Here is a 23,995-nt window from a genome sequence, read left to right as displayed (position 1 = left end):
CCTCTCCTTTCCTCTGTCCACCCCTCTCTTTTCCTCTGTCCACCCCTCTCCTTTCATCTGTCCACCCCTCTCCTCTCCTCTGTCCACCCCTCTCCTTTCCTCTGTCCACCCCTCTCCTCTGTAAAGCCCTCTCCTTTCCTCTGTCCACCCCTCTCCTTTCCTCTGTCCACCCCTCTCCTCTGTAAAGCCCTCTCCTTTCCTCTGTCCACCCCTCTCCTTTCCTCTGTCCACCCCTCTCCTCTGTAAAGCCCTCTCCTTTCCTCTGTCCACCCCTCTCCTTTCCTCTGTCCACCCCTCTCCTCTGTAAAGTCCTCTCCTTTCCTCTGTCCACCCCTCTCCTTTCCTCTGTCCAACCCTCTCCTCTGTCCACCCCTGTCCTCTGTAAAGCCCTCTCCTTTCCTCTGTCCACCCCTCTCCTTTCCTCTGTCCACCCATCTCCTCTGTAAAGCCCTCTCCTTTCCTCTGTCCACCCCTCTCTTTTCCTCTGTCCACCCCTCTCCTTTCATCTGTCCACCCCTCTCCTCTCCTCTGTCCACCCCTCTCCTTTCCTCTGTCCACCCCTCTCCTCTGTAAAGCCCTCTCCTTTCTTCTGTCCACCCCTCTCCTCTGTCCACCCCTCTCCTTTCCTCTGTCCAGCCCTCTCCTTTCCTCTGTCCACCCCTCTCCTCTGTCCACCCCTCTCCTTTCCTCTGTCCACCCCTCTCCTCTCCTCTGTCCAGCCCTCTCCTCTGTAAAGCCCTCTCCTTTCCTCTGTCCACCCCTCTCCTTTCCTCTGTCCACCCCTCTCCTCTCCTCTGTCCACCCCTCTCCTCTGTAAAGCCCTCTCCTTTCCTCTGTCCACCCCTCTCCTCTCCTCTGTCCACCCCTCTCCTTTCCTCTGTCCACCCCTCTCCTTTCCTCTGTCCACCCCTCTCCTTACCTCTGTCCACCCCTCTCCTCTGTCCACCCCTCTCCTTTCCTCTGTCCACCCCTCTCCTCTCCTCTGTCCACCCATCTTCTCTGTAAACCCCTCTCCTTTCCTCTGTCCACCCCTCTCCTCTGTCCACTCCTCTCCTCTGTCCACCCCTCTCCTCTGTAAAGCCCTCTCATTTCCTCTGTCCACCCCTCTCCTCTGTAAAGCCCTCTCTTCTCCTCTGTCCACCCCTCTCCTCTGTAAAGCCCTCTCCTCTCCTCTGTCCACCCCTCTCCTCTGTAAAGCCCTCTCCTCTCATCTGTCCACCCCTCTCCTCTGTAAAGCCCTCTCCTTTCCTCTGTCCACCCCTCTCCTCTGTAAAGCCCTCTCCTTTCCTCTGTCCACCCCTCTCATCTCCTCTGTCCACCCCTCTCCTCTGTAAAGCCCTCTCCTCTCCTCTGTCCACCCCTCTCCTCTGTAAAGCCCTCTCCTTTCCTCTGTCCACCCCTCTCCTCTGTAAAGCCCTCTCCTTTCCTCTGTCCACCCCTCTCCTCTGTAAAGCCCTCTCCTTTCCTCTGTCCACCCCTCTCCTTTCCTCTATCCACCCCTCTTCTTTCCTCTGTCCACCCATTTCCTCTGACAACCCCTCTCCTCTCTCCACTGCTCTCTGTCCACCACTCTTCTCTGTCCACCACTCTCCTCTGTCCACTCCTTTCCAATCCTATACTCTCCACCCCACTCCTCCATCATCCCCTCTCATCCCCTCTCCTCCTTCTCCTCCCCTCTCATCTCCACTCCTCCCTCTCCTCACCTCTCCTCTCATCCTTTTCCCAGTAGTGTAGTTTAAGCTTGAGGTCATCACAAGTCCCCCACTGTACAGTCAGGATGTAGAGAATGATGACCACACACAGAGACAGAAACCAGACAGACAGAAACCAGATAGACGCCACACCAAACAGACACCAGACGAGACAGACACCAGATAGACAACATACCAGACAGACACCAGACAGACACCAGACAGACAGACACCAGATAGAGACATGTCTTCTCTCTGTGACTTTGGTACGTTTGATATATAACAGAGACGTCTCTTCTCTCTGTGACTTTGGTACGATTGATATATAACAGATACATCTCTTCTCTCTGTGACTTTGGTACGTTTGATATATAACAGATACATCTCTTCTCTCTGTGACTTTGGTACGTTTGCTTGTCTTTCTTTCTTTCAGTTGATGTTTAGACTTTCACCGCTACAAATCTATGTGCTTGTGTGACTTTAGCTTGACCCCTGGCTGAGACAGTCTGACACACACACACACACACACACACACACACACACACACACACACACACACACACACACACACACACACACACACACACACACACACACACACACACACACACACACACACACACACACACACACACACACACATCCTCCCGGCTCTGCCATAAAAGCCCCTTCATCATTCATTTCGGAGTAGCCTCTAGTTGCGTCATCCCCTGCCCCCCCTCCATTTAGCTCTTGTAAAGTCACACACATACACACACACACTGAGAGACCCTGATGATGTCATCTGATACCAGGACAGAATGCGATCCACTGACCCGCCCCTTTTCCCCCTCTCTCTCTATCCACATCTATCCATCTTTCCTAATCCCCCTCTCTCTATCCACATCTATCCATCTTTCCTAATCCTCCCTCTTTCTCTACTCAGTCTCTCTCTATCCACATCATCTTTCCTAATCCTCCCTCTTTCTCTATCTCAGTCTCTCTCTATCCATATCTATCCATCTTTCCTAATCCTCCCTCTTTCTCTATCTCAGTCTCTCTCTCTTTCTCTCCCCCTCCTCTCTCCCTCTTCCTCCCAGTCTTTCTTGCCCCCCCTCTCTCCCTCTTCCTCCCTCTATTTCTCTCCCCCTCCTCTCTCCCTCTTCCTCCCTCTCTTTCTCTCCCCTTGCTCTCTCTATCTATCTCTGTCTTTCGTTCGTTCGTGACTGAACCAAGTCTTTTGTCTTAGCCCTGCTCTCAGACTAGCTGGTTCTCAATCACAGCATCTGTCTGGAGCCTGGGCTCCATAACCCATAGCCCAAAACCCATTGTGCATACACTCAGCAACAAAATAAAGGAACTCAGTCTGGCTTTCAACCTACTCTTGAAAGTTGTAATAGTAAAATGCACAAGCTGCAATTTGGGGTATTGGGTATTGCATCGTCAGTTCCTCTTGTCATGTCAGTCATTGCATACATTAGAGAGATATTTATAACTTGTCAGAAATACGTTTTAAACCTTGTAAATGTTCTGCAAAAGGAGAGAGAACTGTTTCCTGTACCCTCTTAATTACATGTTGTGTCTGTGTGTGTAACTGTAGTGTCAGGAGTCAGACCCATCACTGTGTCAGGCTGTAACCTCCCCTAGGACCATCACTGTGTCAGGCTGTAACCTCCGCTAGGACCATCACTGTGTCAGGCTGTAACCTCCCCTAGGACCATCACTGTGTCAGGCTGTAACCTCCCCTAGGACCATCACTGTGTCAGGCTGTAACCTCCCCTAGTACCATCACTGTGTCAGGCTGTAACCTCCCCTAGGACCATCACTGTGTCAGGCTGTAACCTCCCCTAGGACCATCACTGTGTCAGGCTGTAACCTCCCCTAGGACCATCACTGTGTCAGGCTGTAACCTCCCCTAGTACCATCACTGTGTCAGGCTGTAACCTCCCCTAGGACCATCACTGTGTCAGGCTGTAACCTCCCCTAGTACCATCACTGTGTCAGGCTGTAACCTCCCCTAGTACCATCACTGTGTCAGGCTGTAACCTCCCCTAGTACCATCACTGTGTCAGGCTGTAACCTCCCCTAGTACCATCACTGTGTCAGGCTGTAACCTCCCCTAGGACCATCACTCCATCACTGTGTCAGACTGTAACCTCCCCTAGGACCATCGCTCCATCACTGTGTCAGGCTGTAACCTCCCCTAGGACCATCACTGTGTCAGGCTGTAACCTCCCCTAGGACCATCACTGTGTCAGGCTGTAACCTCCCCTAGGACCATCACTGTGTCAGGCTGTAACCTCCCCTAGTACCATCACTGTGTCAGGCTGTAACCTCCCCTAGGACCATCACTGTGTCAGGCTGTAACCTCCCCTAGGACCATCACTGTGTCAGGCTGTAACCTCCCCTAGGACCATCACTGTGTCAGGCTGTAACCTCCCCTAGGACCATCACTGTGTCAGGCTGTAACCTCCCCTAGGACCATCACTGTGTCAGGCTGTAACCTCCCCTAGTACCATCACTGTGTCAGGCTGTAACCTCCCCTAGGACCATCACTGTGTCAGGCTGTAACCTCCCTAGTACCATCACTGTGTCAGGCTGTAACCTCCCCTAGTACCATCACTGTGTCAGGCTGTAACCTCCACTAGTACCATCACTGTGTCAGGCTGTAACCTCCCCTAGTACCATCACTGTGTCAGGCTGTAACCTCCCCTAGGACCATCACTGTGTCAGGCTGTAACCTCCCCTAGTACCATCACTGTGTCAGGCTGTAACCTCCCCTAGGACCATCACTGTGACAGGCTGTAACCTCCCCTAGGACCATCACTCCATCACTGTGTCAGACTGTAACCTCCCCTAGGACCATCACTCCATCACTGTGTCAGGCTGTAACCTCCCCTAGGACCATCACTGTGTCAGGCTGTAACCTCCCTTGGGACCATCACTGTGTCAGGCTGTAAACTCCCCTAGTACCATCACTGTGTCAGGCTGTAACCTCACATAAGACCATCACTGTGATAGGCCGTAACCTCCCCTAGTACCATCACTGTGACAGGCTGTAACCTCCCCTAGTACCATCACTGTGACAGGCTGTAACCTCCCCTAGGACCATCACTGTGTCAGGCTGTAACCTCCCCTAGGACCATCACTGTGTCAGGCTGTAACCTCCCCTAGGACCATCACTGTGTCAGGCTGTAACCTCCCCTAGGACCATCACTGTGTCAGGCTGTAACCTACCCTAGGACCATCACTGTGTCAGGCTGTAACCTCCCCTAGGACCATCACTGTGTCAGGCTGTAACCTCCCCTAGGACCATCACTGTGTCAGGCTGTAACCTCCCCTAGGACCATCACTGTGTCAGGCTGTAACCTCCCCTAGTACCATCACTGTGTCAGGCTGTAACCTCCCCTAGTACCATCACTGTGTCAGGCTGTAACCTCCCCTAGTACCATCACTGTGTCAGGCTGTAACCTCCCCTAGTACCATCACTGTGTCAGGCTGTAACCTCCCTAGGACCATCACTGTGTCAGGCTGTAACCTCCCCTAGTACCATCACTGTGTCAGGCTGTAACCTCCCCTAGGACCATCACTGTGACAGGCTGTAACCTCCCCTAGTACCATCACTGTGTCAGGCTGTAACCTCCCCTAGGACCATCACTCCATCACTGTGTCAGACTGTAACCTCCCCTAGGACCATCGCTCCATCACTGTGTCAGGCTGTAACCTCCCCTAGGACCATCACTGTGTCAGGCTGTAACCTCCCCTAGGACCATCACTGTGTCAGGCTGTAACCTCCCCTAGGACCATCACTGTGTCAGGCTGTAACCTCCCCTAGTACCATCACTGTGTCAGGCTGTAACCTCCCCTAGGACCATCACTGTGTCAGGCTGTAACCTCCCCTAGTACCATCACTGTGTCAGGCTGTAACCTCCCCTAGGACCATCACTGTGTCAGGCTGTAACCTCCCCTAGGACCATCACTGTGTCAGGCTGTAACCTCCCCTAGGACCATCACTGTGTCAGGCTGTAACCTCCCCTAGGACCATCACTGTGTCAGGCTGTAACCTCCCCTAGGACCATCACTGTGTCAGGCTGTAACCTCCCCTAGTACCATCACTGTGTCAGGCTGTAACCTCCCCTAGGACCATCACTGTGTCAGGCTGTAACCTCCCCTAGTACCATCACTGTGTCAGGCTGTAACCTCCCCTAGTACCATCACTGTGTCAGGCTGTAACCTCCACTAGTACCATCACTGTGTCAGGCTGTAACCTCCCCTAGTACCATCACTGTGTCAGGCTGTAACCTCCCCTAGGACCATCACTGTGTCAGGCTGTAACCTCCCCTAGTACCATCACTGTGTCAGGCTGTAACCTCCCCTAGGACCATCACTGTGACAGGCTGTAACCTCCCCTAGGACCATCACTCCATCACTGTGTCAGACTGTAACCTCCCCTAGGACCATCACTCCATCACTGTGTCAGGCTGTAACCTCCCCTAGGACCATCACTGTGTCAGGCTGTAACCTCCCTTGGGACCATCACTGTGTCAGGCTGTAAACTCCCCTAGTACCATCACTGTGTCAGGCTGTAACCTCACATAAGACCATCACTGTGATAGGCCGTAACCTCCCCTAGTACCATCACTGTGACAGGCTGTAACCTCCCCTAGTACCATCACTGTGACAGGCTGTAACCTCCCCTAGGACCATCACTGTGTCAGGCTGTAACCTCCCCTAGGACCATCACTGTGTCAGGCTGTAACCTCCCCTAGTACCATCACTGTGTCAGGCTGTAACCTCCCCTAGTACCATCACTGTGTCAGGCTGTAACCTCCCCTAGGACCATCACTGTGACAGGCTGTAACCTCCCCTAGGACCATCACTCCATCACTGTGTCAGGCTGTAACCTCCCCTAGGACCATCACTGTGTCAGGCTGTAACCTCCCCTAGGACCATCACTGTGTCAGGCTGTAAACTCCCCTAGTACCATCACTGTGTCAGGCTGTAACCTCACATAAGACCATCACTGTGATAGGCCGTAACCTCCCCTAGTACCATCACTGTGACAGGCTGTAACCTCCCCTAGTACCATCACTGTGACAGGCTGTAACCTCCCCTAGGACCATCACTGTGTCAGGCTGTAAACTCCCCTAGTACCATCACTGTGTCAGGCTGTAACCTCACATAAGACCATCACTGTGATAGGCCGTAACCTCCCCTAGTACCATCACTGTGACAGGCTGTAACCTCCCCTAGTACCATCACTGTGACAGGCTGTAACCTCCAGTAGGACCATCACTGTGATAGGCCGTAACCTCCCCTAGTACCATCACTGTGACAGGCTGTAACCTCCCCTAGGACCATCACTGTGACAGGCTGTAACCTCCCCTAGTACCATCACTGTGACAGGCTTTAAACTCCCCTAGGACCATCACTGTGACAGGCTGTAACCTCCCCGAGTACCATCACTGTGACAGGCTGTAACCTCCCCTAGGACCATCACTGTGACAGGCTTTAAACTCCTCCAGAACCATCACTGGGACAGGCTGTAACCTCCCCTAGGACCATCACTGTGACAGGCTTTAAACTCCCCGAGTACCATCACTGTGACAGGCTGTAACCTCCCCGAGTACCATCACTGTGACAGGCTGTAACCTCCCCTAGGACCATCACTGTGTCAGGCTGTAACCTCCCCGAGTACCATCACTGTGACAGGCTGTAACCTCCCCTAGGACCATCACTGTGACAGGCTTTAAACTCCTCCAGAACCATCACTGTGACAGGCTGTAACCTCCCCTAGGACCATCACTGTGACAGGCTTTAAACTCCTCCAGAACCATCACTGTGACAGGCTGTAACCTCCCCTAGGACCATCACTGTGACAGGCTTTAAACTCCTCCAGGACCATCACTCCATCACTGTGTCAGGCTGTAACCTCCCCTAGTACCATCACTGTGTCAGGCTGTAACCTCCCCTAGGACCATCACTGTGTCAGGCTGTAACCTCCCCTATGCCATCACTGTGTCAGGCTGTAACCTCCCCTAGTACCATCACTGTGTCAGGCTGTAACCTCCCCTAGTACCATCACTGTGTCAGGCTGTAACCTCCCCTAGTACCATCACTGTGTCAGGCTGTAACCTCCCCTAGGACCATCACTGTGTCAGGCTGTAACCTCCCCTAGTACCATCACTGTGTCAGGCTGTAACCTCCCCTAGTACCATCACTGTGTCAGGCTGTAACCTCCCCTAGGACCATCACTCCATCACTGTGTCAGACTGTAACCTCCCCTAGGACCATCGCTCCATCACTGTGTCAGGCTGTAACCTCCCCTAGGACCATCACTGTGTCAGGCTGTAACCTCCCCTAGGACCATCACTGTGTCAGGCTGTAACCTCCCCTAGGACCATCACTGTGTCAGGCTGTAACCTCCCCTAGTACCATCACTGTGTCAGGCTGTAACCTCCCCTAGGACCATCACTGTGTCAGGCTGTAACCTCCCCTAGGACCATCACTGTGTCAGGCTGTAACCTCCCCTAGGACCATCACTGTGTCAGGCTGTAACCTCCCCTAGGACCATCACTGTGTCAGGCTGTAACCTCCCCTAGGACCATCACTGTGTCAGGCTGTAACCTCCCCTAGGACCATCACTGTGTCAGGCTGTAACCTCCACTAGTACCATCACTGTGTCAGGCTGTAACCTCCCCTAGGACCATCACTGTGTCAGGCTGTAACCTCCCCTAGTACCATCACTGTGTCAGGCTGTAACCTCCCCTAGTACCATCACTGTGTCAGACTGTAACCTCCCCTAGTACCATCACTGTGTCAGGCTGTAACCTCCCCTAGTACCATCACTGTGTCAGGCTGTAACCTCCCCTAGGACCATCACTGTGTCAGGCTGTAACCTCCCCTAGTACCATCACTGTGTCAGGCTGTAACCTCCCCTAGGACCATCACTGTGACAGGCTGTAACCTCCCCTAGGACCATCACTCCATCACTGTGTCAGACTGTAACCTCCCCTAGGACCATCACTCCATCACTGTGTCAGGCTGTAACCTCCCCTAGGACCATCACTGTGTCAGGCTGTAACCTCCCTTGGGACCATCACTGTGTCAGGCTGTAAACTCCCCTAGTACCATCACTGTGTCAGGCTGTAACCTCACATAAGACCATCACTGTGATAGGCCGTAACCTCCCCTAGTACCATCACTGTGACAGGCTGTAACCTCCCCTAGTACCATCACTGTGACAGGCTGTAACCTCCCCTAGGACCATCACTGTGTCAGGCTGTAACCTCCCCTAGGACCATCACTGTGTCAGGCTGTAACCTCCCCTAGTACCATCACTGTGTCAGGCTGTAACCTCCCCTAGTACCATCACTGTGTCAGGCTGTAACCTCCCCTAGGACCATCACTGTGACAGGCTGTAACCTCCCCTAGGACCATCACTCCATCACTGTGTCAGGCTGTAACCTCCCCTAGGACCATCACTGTGTCAGGCTGTAACCTCCCCTAGGACCATCACTGTGTCAGACTGTAAACTCCCCTAGTACCATCACTGTGTCAGGCTGTAACCTCACATAAGACCATCACTGTGATAGGCCGTAACCTCCCCTAGTACCATCACTGTGACAGGCCGTAACCTCCCCTAGTACCATCACTGTGACAGGCTGTAACCTCCCCTAGTACCATCACTGTGACAGGCTGTAACCTCCAGTAGGACCATCACTGTGATAGGCCGTAACCTCCCCTAGTACCATCACTGTGACAGGCTGTAACCTCCCTAGGACCATCACTGTGACAGGCTGTAACCTCCCCTAGTACCATCACTGTGACAGGCTTTAAACTCCCCTAGGACCATCACTGTGACAGGCTGTAACCTCCCCTAGGACCATCACTGTGACAGGCTGTAACCTCCCCTAGGACCATCACTGTGACAGGCTTTAAACTCCTCCAGAACCATCACTGTGACAGGCTGTAACCTCCCCTAGGACCATCACTGTGACAGGCTTTAAACTCCCCTAGTACCATCACTGTGACAGGCTGTAACCTCCCCAGTACCATCACTGTGACAGGCTGTAACCTCCCTAGGACCATCACTGTGTCAGGCTGTAACCTCCCAGTACCATCACTGTGACAGGCTGTAACCTCCCCTAGGACCATCACTGTGACAGGCTTTAAACTCCTCCAGAACCATCACTGTGACAGGCTGTAACCTCCCCTAGGACCATCACTGTGACAGGCTTTAAACTCCTCCAGAACCATCACTGTGACAGGCTGTAACCCCCCTAGGACCATCACTGTGACAGGCTTTAAACTCCTCCAGGACCATCACTCCATCACTGTGTCAGGCTGTAACCTCCCCTAGTACCATCACTGTGTCAGGCTGTAACCTCCCCTAGGACCATCACTGTGTCAGGCTGTAACCTCCCCTATGCCATCACTGTGTCAGGCTGTAACCTCCCCTAGTACCATCACTGTGTCAGGCTGTAACCTCCCCTAGTACCACCACTGTGTCAGGCTGTAACCTCCCCTAGTACCATCACTGTGTCAGGCTGTAACCTCCCCTAGGACCATCACTGTGTCAGGCTGTAACCTCCCCTAGTACCATCACTGTGTCAGGCTGTAACCTCCCCTAGGACCATCACTGTGACAGGTTGTAACCTCCCCTAGGACCATCACTCCATCACTGTGTCAGACTGTAACCTCCCCTAGGACCATCACTCCATCACTGTGTCAGGCTGTAACCTCCCCTAGGACCATCACTGTGTCAGGCTGTAACCTCCCCTAGGACCATCACTGTGTCAGGCTGTAAACTCCCCTAGTACCATCACTGTGTCAGGCTGTAACCTCACATAAGACCATCACTGTGATAGGCCGTAACCTCCCCTAGTACCATCACTGTGACAGGCTGTAACCTCCCCTAGGACCATCACTGACAGGCTTTAAACTCCTCCAGAACCATCACTGTGACAGGCTGTAACCTCCCCTAGGACCATCACTGTGACAGGCTTTAAACTCCTCCAGAACCATCACTGTGACAGCCTGTAACCTCCCCTAGGACCATCACTGTGACAGGCTTTAAACTCCTCCAGAACCATCACTGTGACAGGCTTTAAACTCCTCCAGGACCATCACTCCATCACTGTGTCATGCTTTAACCTCCCATAAGGACTGCCAACTCAGTACTGCTCAGCACGATGATAGCTAACTGGGATTAGTATCACACAGATAAAGAGAGAGGGAGAGAAGAGAGAGAGAGGAGAGAGAGGGAGAAGTTAGAGAGCAAGAGAGAAATAATAAAAAGAGGGAGAAAGATGGAGAGAGGCAATCGAGAGAGAATGAGAGAAAATGAGAGAGAGGAGAGAGAGAGACGGCTCTCAAAGCAGAGGTGAGAGGAGGAGGAGGAGGAAGAGAAGGAGGAAGAGGAGGAGGAAAAAGATTTACATGAGAGATACGGGGGACAGAGCGAGAAAGGTTGCAGACTCTACATAAATGTCATAGCAGCACAGTCTACCTTTTCCCAGTGCGGGGGGATGTCATCCAGATACAGTGAACCCTAATGAGTATTAATGTGTTACCTGTTGTGCTGCTGGGGGCTGTGTGTGGCCTGTGCTGGAGGGAGGGAGGGAGGTTGTATCTTGATAACCATCAGAGTGGTTGTTTGTTGGGGATGGAAAAGGTCTTGTCTCCCCCCTCTCTCTACTCTGCCCCAGAAATCCAAAGGAGAGAGACAAAAAATGCTCACTCATCCTCCTCCCCCTTATTCCCCACTCCTCCTGTTTTCTCTTTTAGTACACTCCCCCTCTAAGAAATTGAATGGTGAATGGGATATAATTTACATTTTAATTTACATGATTCCATATATGTTATTTCATAGTTTTGATGTCTTCACTATTATTCTTCAGTGTAGAAAATAGTATTAAATAAGGAAAACCCCGAGAATGAGTAGGTGTGTCCAAACTTTTGACTGGTTCTGTATATTTATTTAAATATATTTTATTATTTTCCCCTAACCCTTCCAGCCCTCCCCTAATTGGAGTAAACTAATGGACAGCAATACGTAGGCTTCTACTTCATCTTCCAGTTCATACATACTACATACATTTCACAGACAGTATATTTTACATTAGTTATCTTTTGTTTTTTTTTGTCCCAGCCTTCAGCTACCTTCAACCCCTCCCATCTATCTCTGAAGACCATCCAGTCCCAGCCTTCAGCTACCTTCAACCCCTCCCATTTATCTCTGAAGACCATCCAGTCCCAGCCTTCAGCTACCTTCAACCCCTCCCATCTATCTCTGAAGACCATCCAGTCCCAGTCTTCAGGTCCCTTCAACCCCTCCCATTTATCTCTGAACACCATCCAGTCCCAGTCTTCAGGTCCCTTCAACCCCTCCCATTTATCTCTGAACACCATCCAGTCCCAGTCTTCAGGTCCCTTCAACCCCTCCCATTTATCTCTGAACACCATCCAGTCCCAGTCTTCAGGTCCCTTCAACCCCTCCCATTTATTTCTGAAGACCATCCTGTCCCAGCCTTCAGCTACCTTCAACCCCTCCCATTTATCTCTGAACACCATCCAGTCCCAGTCTTCAGGTCCCTTCAACCCCTCCCATTTATCTCTGAACACCATCCAGTCCCAGTCTTCAGGTCCCTTCAACCCCTCCCATTTATCTCTGAACACCATCCAGTCCCAGTCTTCAGGTCCCTTCAACCCCTCCCATTTATCTCTGAACACCATCCAGTCCCAGTCTTCAGGTCCCTTCAACCCCTCCCATTTATCTCTGAACACCATCCAGTCCCAGTCTTCAGGTCCCTTCAACCCCTCCCATTTATTTCTGAAGACCATCCTGTCCCAGCCTTCAGCTACCTTCAACCCCTCCCATTTATCTCTGAACACCATCCAGTCCCAGTCTTCAGGTCCCTTCAACCCCTCCCATTTATCTCTGAACACCATCCAGTCCCAGTCTTCAGGTCCCTTCAACCCCTCCCATTTATCTCTGAACACCATCCAGTCCCAGTCTTCAGGTCCCTTCAACCCCTCCCATCTATCTCTGAAGACCATCCAGTCCCAGTCTTCAGTTCCCCTCAACCCCTCCCATTTATCTCTGAAGACCATCCAGTCCCAGTCTTCAGGTCCCTTCAACCCCTCCCATCTATCTCTGAAGACCATCCAGTCCCAGTCTTCAGTTCCCCTCAACCCCTCTCATCTATCTCTGAAGACCATCCAGTCCCAGTCTTCAGGTCCCTTCAACCCCTCCCATCTATCTCTGAAGACCATCCAGTCCCAGCCTTCATCTCCCCTCAACCCCTCCCATCTATCTCTGAAGACCATCCAGTCCCAGTCTTCAGGTCCCTTCAACCCCTCCCATCTATCTCTGAAGACCATACAGTCCCCGTCTTCAGCTCCCCTCAACCCCTCCCATCTATCTCTGAAGACCATCCAGTCCCCGTCTTCATCTCCCCTCAACCCCTCCCATCTATCTCTGAAGACCATCCAGTCCCAGCCTTCATCTCCCCTCAACCCCTCCCATCTATCTCTGAAGACCATACAGTTTTCTATTTGCCATATATTTTTCAACTGTGCTGTGATTTTTCACAAAAGTTCCGAACCTTCCTATTCTCACAGTTTCTGCAGATTGTAAATTAAAGATTAACACCTTTGCTAAGAGTATTATTATATTATTGATCTATTGACTATGACTTATCAAATCACCCAGCAGTGCTATTTGCAGAGTTAGAAATGTTGCATTTTCAGCCATTCCTGAACCTGCGACCAAAAACTGCCATCATTCTATTGCTTGCAAGAATTTTGTATAATAATTTAAATTGAAAAAGTCTATGTTTTGAATCGGGTGTCGTTCTGTGCATCAGTTCATAAACCATGTGCCATGGAATCGGTATATTTAAAATCTCTTCCCAACTATTTTTGCAACCTGTATGGTGCAGCGTAACATTTTTTGTCCTTAAATGAAACTGGTATACTTTTTAATTTATCACTTTAGACAATTTTGGTCTTTAATGCAGGGTCGACAGACAACTTCCTTACCTTCTTCCTCTTTCCACTTGCCTGCTCCATTTTTTCAGTAATGCTGCAGTCAGGTAGTTGTAATTTTGGATAGAGAAAACATTTCCATAGATTTTTGTTAACTGCATGTGCAACATAACTCTCCTAGTCCGATTTATAATATAATTTACAAAGATTACATATATAAAAATAAAAAAAATATTTTTTGAATCAATTATTATATTTGAGTTTAACCATAATATTTGTTATATTAGTTCTGTCTTTTCTGTTGGATTAAACTGAAATTTCAACCAGCTTTCTATTGCTTGTTTTAAAAATTGCGTTATTTTGGAGATGATTTCAAATTCAAATAACCAAAAGTGAGAGTTTGTCATGTGAATTAAGGGAAATTGCCATTTCTGAACACTGGGTGAGCCATTAGTATGAATGGCTCAACCCGTGTTCAATAATAATTCAAATTCATATTCATTATATAAATAGGCCCGTTTAATTTTGTCTGGCTTGCCGTTCTAAATAAAGTGGAATATACAGAGACAGCGGGGGTTCAAACTGTACAACCCAGTTCCTACATTTGAGTATAAAATGTATTTTATCAAACAAAACTATGCTATATTTTTATTGACCATTTTATTGGTAAACTACACGGTAATGTAAAAGTTGCATTTTTCAGTGATCCAATACGTAATATAGGGGACACTTATCATAATTCAGTTTTAATCTAGAGGGGTTAGAAAAAGTATATAGATCCTCTATGAGGCTGTGCAGGGAACCAGAAATAATTTAAAAGAAAACATGAATCGTCAGTGTACAATAACACCTTTGTTTTTAAGACCTGAATTTTGTAGCCTCTTGATGTTATTTTTGGATCCAATTTTAATAGTTGACATTTCAATGGCCATAATAAAATAGATATGGCGATAGTGGACAGCCTTGTTTTACTCCTATTGACAATAGAATACTTTCCGAGAAGTAGCCATTATTGACTATTTTACACCTGGGGTTACTATACATAGCTTAAACCCATTGTATAAGAGTTTCTCTTTTCCAGTCCTACTTTATCAAAGGCCTTTTCAAAGTCAGCTATGAATACCAGACCTAGTTTCCCAGATATTTCATAGTGTTCTATTGTTTCCAGTACTTGTCTTATATTATCTCCAGTCTATCGTCCATGTAAGAAACCTGTCTGATTTGAATGAATAATATCCGATAATAAATGTTTTATTCTATGCGCTATGCATTTTTTCTAGGATTATGGCATCACAACACTGAAGTGTAAGCGGTCACCAGTTTTTTTTAGGTGGACTGGAACTTAATATTTACCACCTGGGTCCTGTTTCAGTAATAGTGAAATCAGACCTTCTTGCTGAGTATTTGATAGTCTGTCACGCCCTGGTCATAGAGAGGCTTTTATTCTCTATCTTGGTTAGGCCAGGGTGTTTCTAGGGTGGGCATTCTAGTTTCTTTATTTCTATGTTGGTGTGGTTCCCAGTCAGAGGCAGCTGTCTATTGTTGTCTCTGATTGGGGATCATATACAGGTATAAGTTGTCCTTTTTCGTTTGTGTTTTGTGGGTAGTTGTTTTCTGTGTAGTGTCTGCACCTGACAGAACTGTTTTGTTTGGTTCAACTTTGTTATTTTGTTCGCGGTGTTCAGTTTTAATAAAAATCATAAATGCCTACCACGCTGCACCTTGGTCTCCTTCTTCATCCGACGACAGCCGTTTACAAGTCTACCATTTTTAAGAGTGGTTAAAACATGTTAATAACTTACCTTTGACTACATTGAAAAATATTTGATATAGCTCAACTGGTATGACATCCAGCCCTGGAGTTTTCCCAGACTTGAAGGCTTTAATTGAATCTAGAAGTAACTTCAGTTAGTGGAAATGGAGGAGACTGAAATTATAGTACTTTGCTTTCTCTTTCAAAATATAGTTTTGTAAATCATGGATAACACATTTCTATACATTATTTTTGTTAGAATTTCTTTGTTGCAGATAAAACAATAATTTGGTGCATTTATACCCATATTCCATCCAGTTTGCTTTATTTTTTACAATATATTACACTTACACTCTTAAATAAGTCCCTCCATTTCTTTCAGTTTTCCTCTAACTTATTCTGTGCCTCTATGTTAGTTTTTATTGCTATCTATCTGTACTGTTAGTTCCTCTATTTCCTTTAAGATGAACTCTTTTGCCCTAAATAATTTTGGTTTTAAAGATGAGTATTGAATTGATGATATAGATTTGATGATATAGATTTGATTATATAGATTTGAGGCGGGGGGCGGCAGGGTAGCCTAGTGGTTAGAGCGCTGGACTAGTAACCGAAAGGTTGCAAGTTCAAATTGTAATGATTTTCATGGTGTGAAGGAGAGTCGGACCAAAATGCGGCGTGGTTATTTAGATACATCTTTAATGAAGATGAAACACGATCTATACAAAAACAATAAACGTAATGTGAAAACCGAAACAGCCTAAAATGGTTCAAACTAACACGGGAACAGGAACAATCACCCACAAAACCCAACACCAAACAGGCTACCTAAATACGGTTCCCAATCAGAGACCTATGACTAACACCTGCCTCTGATTGAGAACCATATCAGGCCAGACATAGAAATAGACAAACAAGACATCCAACATAGAATGCCCACTCATATCACCCCCTGACCAAACAAAAACATAGAAACATACAAAGCAAACTATGGTCAGGGTGTGACACAAATCCCCAAGCTGACAAGGTTCAAATCTGTTGTTCTGCCCCAGAACAGGCAGTTAACCCACTGTTCCTAGGCCGTCATTGAAAATAAGAATTTGTTCTTAACTGACTTGCTTAGTTAAATAAAGGTAAAATGAAAAGATGAATGGACAGAGAGATAGGTGGAGGTATAGAAAAGATTAATGGACAGAGAGATGGGTGGAGGTATAGAAAAGATGAATGGACAGAGAGATGGGTGGAGGTATAGAAAAGATGAATGGACAGAGAGATGGGTGGAGGTATAGAAAAGATGAATGGAGAAATAGGTGGAGGTATAGAAGAGATGGGTGGAGGTATAGAAAAGATGAATGGACAGAGAGATGGGTGGAGGTATAGAAAAGATGAATGGACAGAGAGATGGGTGGCGTTATAGAAAAGATGAATGGACAGAGAGGTGGGTGGAGGTATAGAAAAGATTAATGGACAGAGAGATGGGTGGAGGTATAGAAAAGATGAATGGACAGAGAGATGGGTGGAGGTATAGAAAAGATGAATGGACAGAGAGATGGGTGGAGGTATAGAAAAGATGAATGGACAGAGAGATGGGTGGAGGTATAGAAAATATGGATGGACAGAGAGATGGGTGGAGGTATAGAAAATATGGATGGACAGAGAGATGGGTGGAGGTATAGAAAATATGGATGGAGAGAGAGATGGGTGGAGGTATAGAAAATATGGATGGAGAGATGGGCGGAGGAAAAGAAGTGATGGGTGGACAGAGAAATAGGTGGAGGTATAGAAGAGATGGGTGGAGGTATAGAAGAGATGGGTGGACAGAGAAATAGGTGGAGGTATAGAAGAGATGGGTGGAGGTATAGAAGAGATGGGTGGACAGAGAAATAGGTGGAGGTATAGAAGAGATGGGTGGAGGTATAGAAGAGATGGGTGGATAGAGAAATAGGTGGAGGTATAGAAGAGATGGGTGGAGGTATAGAAGAGATGGGTGGACAGAGAAATAGGTGGAGGTATAGAAGAGATGGGTGGAGGTATAGAAGAGATGGGTGGATAGAGAAATAGGTGGAGGTATAGAAGAGATGGGTGGAGGTATAGAAAAGATGGATGGATAGAGAGATGGGAGGAAGTATAGATACTCTTGAGTTTGTTCTAGCTATTCGTGTGAGCCCTCAGCCAAACCCAGTGATGAAGAAATATGTCTCCCAAGTGTGTGTGTGTGTTCGGCATGGTCCAACTGCATTCCTTAGTTTGATGGATCTGAGAGAGAGAGGGAGGAGAGAGAGAGAGGGAGAGAGAGTGAGGGGTAGAGAAAGAGAGAAACCTATAACAGCTGGTAGTGTGGTTTCGTATTTGAATGAAAACAGGAAGAGTGGATTGAGACAGACTTGGAACCAATCAGAGCAAAAAAATAAACATCTGCACAAGACCCTGAATGTTTGTTGGTCTGTCTATAGAGCATCTGCGTGTGTTTGACCAGACTATCACATACTCCTAACTATGAGTTCACCCAGGTGTGACACTCCAAATTAAGCATGTACCCATTCAGTAAGGATGTTAGAAAAGTCTAGAAGAGTTGACTGAAAGCCCTGTCATAGTGTCGTTGGACGAACAAACAGTCACTCTATATATGTAGACATAGTTATTATCCAAATGTTTTGGAGGGAAAAATAGCTTTTCTGACCGTACAGAAAGGTTTGGGATTGTATATGTTGTAGATAGGATTGTTTCTTTAATATGGTTGAGTCTGGGTTGTTCTTTATTTCTGTCTCTCTGTGTATATCTATCTCTGTCTCTCTCTGTGTATCTCTCCCTATATCTGTCTCTCTGTGTATATCTATCTCTGTCTCTCTCTCTGTATCTCTCTATATATCTGTCTCTCTGTATCTCTATCAATTAATATAATTCAAAGGGCTTTATCTCTGTCTTTCTGTGTATCTCTCTTTATATCTGTCTCTCTGTGTATCGCTCTGTCTCTCTATATCTCTCTGTATCGCTCTGTATCTCTCTCTGTATCTCTATCTCTCTGTGTATCTCTCTGTATTTCTATATCTCTCTGTATCTGTATCTCTCTGTATCTCTATCTCTATGTATCTCTCTGTGTATCAATTCAATTCAAGGGGCTTTATTGGCATGGGAAACATATGTTAACATTGCTAAAGCAAGTGAGGTAGATAATATACAAAAGTGAAATAAAAAATACAAATTAATAGTAAACATCACAAGTTCCAAAAGAATAAAGACATTACAAATGTCATATTATGTATATATACAGTGTTGTAATGATGTACAAATGGTTAAAGTACAAAAGGGAAAATAAATAAGCATAAATATGGGTTATATTTACATTATATTTTGTATCTCTCTCTATCTGTATCCCTCTCTATATCTCTCTGTATCTGTATCGCTGTGTATCTGTATCTCTCTGTGAATCTCTCTCTATATCTCTCTGTATCTGTATCTCTGTGTATCTGTATCTCTCTGTGTATCTCTCTGAATCTGTATCTCTGTGTATCTCTCTGTATCTGTATCTCTGTGTATCTCTCTGTATCTGTATCTCTCTGTGTATCTCTCTGTATCTGTATCTCTCTGTGTTTGTATCTCTTTGTGTATCTCTCTATATCTGTATCTCTTTGTGTATCTCTCTGTGTATCTCTCTGTGTCTGTGTCTGTATCTCTCTGTATCTGTATCTCTTTATATCTCTCTGTGTATCTCTCTGTGTCTGTATCTCTCTGTATCTCTGTATCTGTATCTCTTTGTGTATCTCTCTATATCTGTATCTCTTTGTGTATCTCTCTGTGTCTGTATCTCTCTGTATCTGTATCTCTTTCTGTATCTCTCTGTGTCTGTATCTCTCTGTGTATCTCTTTGTGTATTTCTCTGTGTATCTCTCTGTGTTTGTATCACTCTGTATATGTATCTCTGTGTATCTCTCTGTATCTGTATCTCTCTGTGTATCTCTCTGTGTCTCTCTCTGTGCCTGTATCACTCTGTATCTGTATCTCTATGTATCACTCTGTATCTGTATCTCTCTCTATCTGTATCTCTTTGTGTATCTCTCTGTATCTGTATCTCTCTGTGTATCTCTCTGTATCTGTATCTCTCTGTGTATCTCTCTGTATCTGTATCTCTCTGTATCTGTATCTCTCTGTGTATCTCTCTGTATCTGTATCTCTCTGTGTATCTCTCTGTATCTGTATCTCTCTGTGTATCTCTCTGTATCTGTACCTCTCTGTGTATCTCTCTGTATCTGTATCTCTCTGTGTATCTCTCTGTATCTGTACCTCTCTGTGTATCTCTCTGTATCTGTATCTCTCTGTGTATCTCTCTGTAATGCTTTGAGACACTCTCTTTCCCTTTGTAACTCAGAATGTCACAATTAATATTTCATGAGCTGTGTCCCTGGAGAGGAACACAGTACTTCTCTCTCTTTCTCTTCTTTTCTCTCTCTTCCTCGCTCACTCACTCTATCACACTCCTGTCATGTTCTCATTCCCTTTCCCTCTCTCTGTTCTCTCACTTTTCATCACTCACTCACATTCTCTCTCTTCCTCGCTCACTCACTCTATCACACTCCTGTCATGTTCTCATTCCCTTTCCCTCTCTCTGTTCTCTCACTTTTCATCGCTCACTCGCATTCTCTCTCTTCCTCGCTCACTCACTCTATCACACTCCTGTCATGTTCTCATTCCCTTTCCCTCTCTCTGTTCTCTCACTTTTCATCGCTCACTCGCATTCTCTCTCTTCCTCGCTCACTCACTCTATCACACTCCTGTCATGTTCTCATTCCCTTTCCCTCTCTCTGTTCTCTCACTTTTCATCGCTCACTCGCATTCTCTCTCTTCCTCGCTCACTCACTCTATCACACTCCTGTCATGTTCTCATTCCCTTTCCCTCTCTCTGTTCTCTCTGTTCTCCCTTTGTTTTATGTTGACAGTTTATTCTATTCACCAGCACTGTTTTCAGTGGGGTAATGTTCTCTCTCTCTCTCTCGTTCCATATGTTCCAGGCAGTTATTGGCCCCCGGATATCAGGAGATATGGTACAGTCCCAGTGGTTCCCGCCAGACCTCCAATCCACCCAGCACTGTGAGTTCAATCGGGTGTTCTAAAGCATCTCACAATAGGGGGGTAACCATGTAACCAGCCTATTTCTGATTTGTGGATGTCAAATGGCAAAAGAGTTGGCTGAATCAGAGACAGACTAACCAAGCTCTTAACTCTTAGGTGACATCATCGGAAAAAGAAAATTGCATGATGTGAGTTTGTTTAACTCTCCTCTCGTGTTGCAGGGCCACTGTTTCTACCATGGGGACGTCCGTGGTGTGGAGGGGTCAAGTGCAGCACTCAGCACCTGCTCAGGTCTCAGGTAAGAGTTGCCACAGGTAACATTTCTGGTGAAAGTGGTGATCACTAACGGCATTGAATAAGAAATGCCTCCTAAATATTAATACATTTTATTTTAATGATAATTCAGACATATATTTGTCACACGGTCATTCTCAAACCAACCCAATAGGAGAGAAGGTCAAAAGATGGTTTATTTGTTGGCCATGCACTGACTGTTGAGATATGCAGGCCAGTGTGTTTCTAGGTCATTTGGGTTCCATGTTAAGTTATTGAAGCTCCAGCAGCATCAGGGATGGAGTTTAGAGGTTGGGATCCAGCCTTGCTGTTGTTTCCTTTCTGGGTTCACAGAGGAGACTGTTATAGGAGAATAACATACACATACATTGCCAGAACATCTGCAGGAGGAGGAGTGCTCTCACACAGACACACACACACACACACACACAAATACACACACACACACACACACAAATGCACACACACGCACAAATACACACACAAATTCACACACACACACACACACACACACACACACACACACACACACACACACACACACACACACACACACACACACACACACACACACACACACACACACACACACACACACACACACACACAAATACACACACACAGACACACAAATACACACACACACACAAGTACACACACAGCCCCACATCTGCAGGAAAGGAATTAATGAATACATCTCCCAGCTATGTCCCCTAGACAGAACTCAGTATAGAGGCCAGAGCACTCACGCGCACAGACACATACAGACACATACATTGCCAGAACATCTGCAGGAGGAGGAGTGCTCTCACACACACACACACACACACACACACACACAAATACACACACACACACACACACACACACACACACACAAATGCACACACACGCACACACACACACACAAATACACACACACACACACACACACACACACACACACACACACACACACACACACACACACACACACACACACACACACACACACACACACACACACACACACACACACACACACACGCGCACACACACGCACACACACACACAGGGCTGTAGAGAGCATCTGGAGAAGGGTGCTATTTGCTGGGTGTCTCCCTGATCCAATCCCCGCTGAGTCAGAATGTGATATGTGCTGGGTGTCTCCCAGATCCAATCCCCGCTGAGTCAGAATGTGATATGTGCTGGGTGTCTCCCAGATCCAATACCCATCCGGTATCAGGATTTATGTACACAGTTCAACATACAGTTCAGCCAGGATTTAGTTGTCTCAGACCTGACATGTAAATCCCAGCTGTTTCTAGTTTTACATTCTGCCATATCTAACTTCTCTCAATAGTTATTTGATGGATTCTCTCTTAAACTAGAGACTGAAAAACCAATATGTTTTCCCCAGCTATAATAGTTTTAGTTTGTTTTCTAGCCTGGAACTGTTGTGATTCAGATCTCTGTTTCCCTAGGGGACTGATTACAGTGAACACCAGCGTCAGCTACCTGATAGAACCCCTGCCCGCTGTCACCATGGATACACAGCCTCCTCACGCTGTGTTCCGAGCCAAGAACCTTCGTCTGCCTAACGGAACTTGTGGGCATCACCATAGCAACCAGGGGGAGGGTCTGGGTGACCTCATCCGGGGAATGATGACGGCGCGGGGCGGAAGGGTGAGTGGAGGAGGGATGATTAGACTGGTATCTGATATGAGAAAAACCACTATATTCTCCAGTGAATAGAGGGCTGCTTTGTATCAATGAAATATCCAAGAAATGTTAGGCATTTTAAGACGGATGAAAAATAGACGCAAAACATACTGTGAGTTGATAATAAACCATTATGGTGGGGGGGGGGGGTATATGTGTGTGTTGCACGCTCATACAAGTAATAATGCAAGTAATAATGCACTGTAATAGTTGGCTATAAAGTTCTCTACTATGTCCTGATTTTCTCCAGGAGCGGAGAGATGTGGGCCAGAGTATGAAGTATGTAGAGCTGCTGCTGGTAGCTGACCATGCTGAGGTAAGAGGCCAGACACCTTAGTCATTTTTACATGGCCATTTATTCCAGTTAGTCAGTTGAGAGGGTAGACAGGATGGATGACCTCCATCTCCTCTTCTGACCTGTGACTCATACTCCAAGGAAAGACTGAACTAGAGACACTCCATCTCTCTGTTACATCCCCCCATCCCTTCATCTCTCTATCGTCACATCTCATCCACATCCTCCCCACTTCCCCCTAATGAGACCTGACAGGGTCTGTTCTCATGAGACCTAACAGGGTCTGTTCTAATGAGACCTGACAGGGTCTGTTCTAATGAGACCTGACAGGGTCTGTTCTAATGAGACCTAACAGGGTCTGTTCTAATGAGACCTAACAGGGTCTGTTCTAATGAGACCTGACAGGGTCTGTTCTAATGAGACCTGACAGGGTCTGTTCTAATGAGACCTAACAGGGTCTGTTCTAATGAGACCTAACAGGGTCTGTTCTAATGAGACCTAACAGGGTCTGTTCTAATGAGACCTGACAGGGTCTGTTCTAATGAGACCTGACAGGGTCTGTTCTAATGAGACCTATCAGGGTCTGTTCTAATGAGACCTAACAGGGTCTGTTCTAATGAGACCTGACAGGGTTTGTTCTAATGAGACCTGACAGGGTCTGTTCTAATGAGACCTATCAGGGTCTGTTCTAATGAGACCTAACAGGGTCTGTTCTAATGAGACCTGACAGGGTTTGTTCTAATGAGACCTGACAGGGTCTGTTCTAATGAGACCTAACAGGGTCTGTTCTAATATCCTTTATTGCTATCTAACATGTCTGATTGGTTGAGGTCATCCTGCTGTCCTTACTCTTCCGGGTGAAATTCTTCAAGCATGGCTGTAACTGTGTGTGTCTGTGTAGTTTCAGAAGCACGGCGGGGACTTAAATAGGACGAAGACGAAACTGCTGGAGGCAGCTAACTACGTAGACAAGGTAAGAAAACCACACAAATTAACACTGTGGTTCATTTGAGATTTGGGAGATTGTGGGTCCCTAGTTTAATATTTTTAGTTTATTTAACCTTTATTTAACGAGGCATCTAGTTTGGGGTGCGGTGAGGGGTATAAGACAGTAACCTAAACAATATAATACTGACAAAAGGCACATATCACAGCATACTACAGGTGGTGGAGAGACCTAGACTTTTGTGGGGAGAAGGACTGCGAGATGGCCAGTTCTGGTGACAT

General features: G+C 47.0%; 1 protein-coding gene across 1 annotated transcript in view; it reads left to right on the top strand.

The window, feature by feature from the left end:
• The window catches only part of LOC135545540 (disintegrin and metalloproteinase domain-containing protein 19-like), a 56,522-nt gene that overhangs the window by 20,203 nt on the left and 12,324 nt on the right, over positions 1-23,995 (top strand). Inside the window, 5 exon segments of the mRNA XM_064973209.1 lie at positions 20,418-20,496; positions 20,700-20,776; positions 22,236-22,437; positions 22,724-22,789; positions 23,670-23,741. Coding sequence (XP_064829281.1) covers positions 20,418-20,496; positions 20,700-20,776; positions 22,236-22,437; positions 22,724-22,789; positions 23,670-23,741 — 496 coding nt within the window.

Source organism: Oncorhynchus masou, chromosome 9 (assembly GCF_036934945.1).
Source record: "Oncorhynchus masou masou isolate Uvic2021 chromosome 9, UVic_Omas_1.1, whole genome shotgun sequence".
In the NCBI taxonomy this organism is placed as follows: Eukaryota; Metazoa; Chordata; class Actinopteri; order Salmoniformes; family Salmonidae; genus Oncorhynchus; species Oncorhynchus masou.
This window is presented reverse-complemented; position numbering and strand designations above follow the sequence as displayed.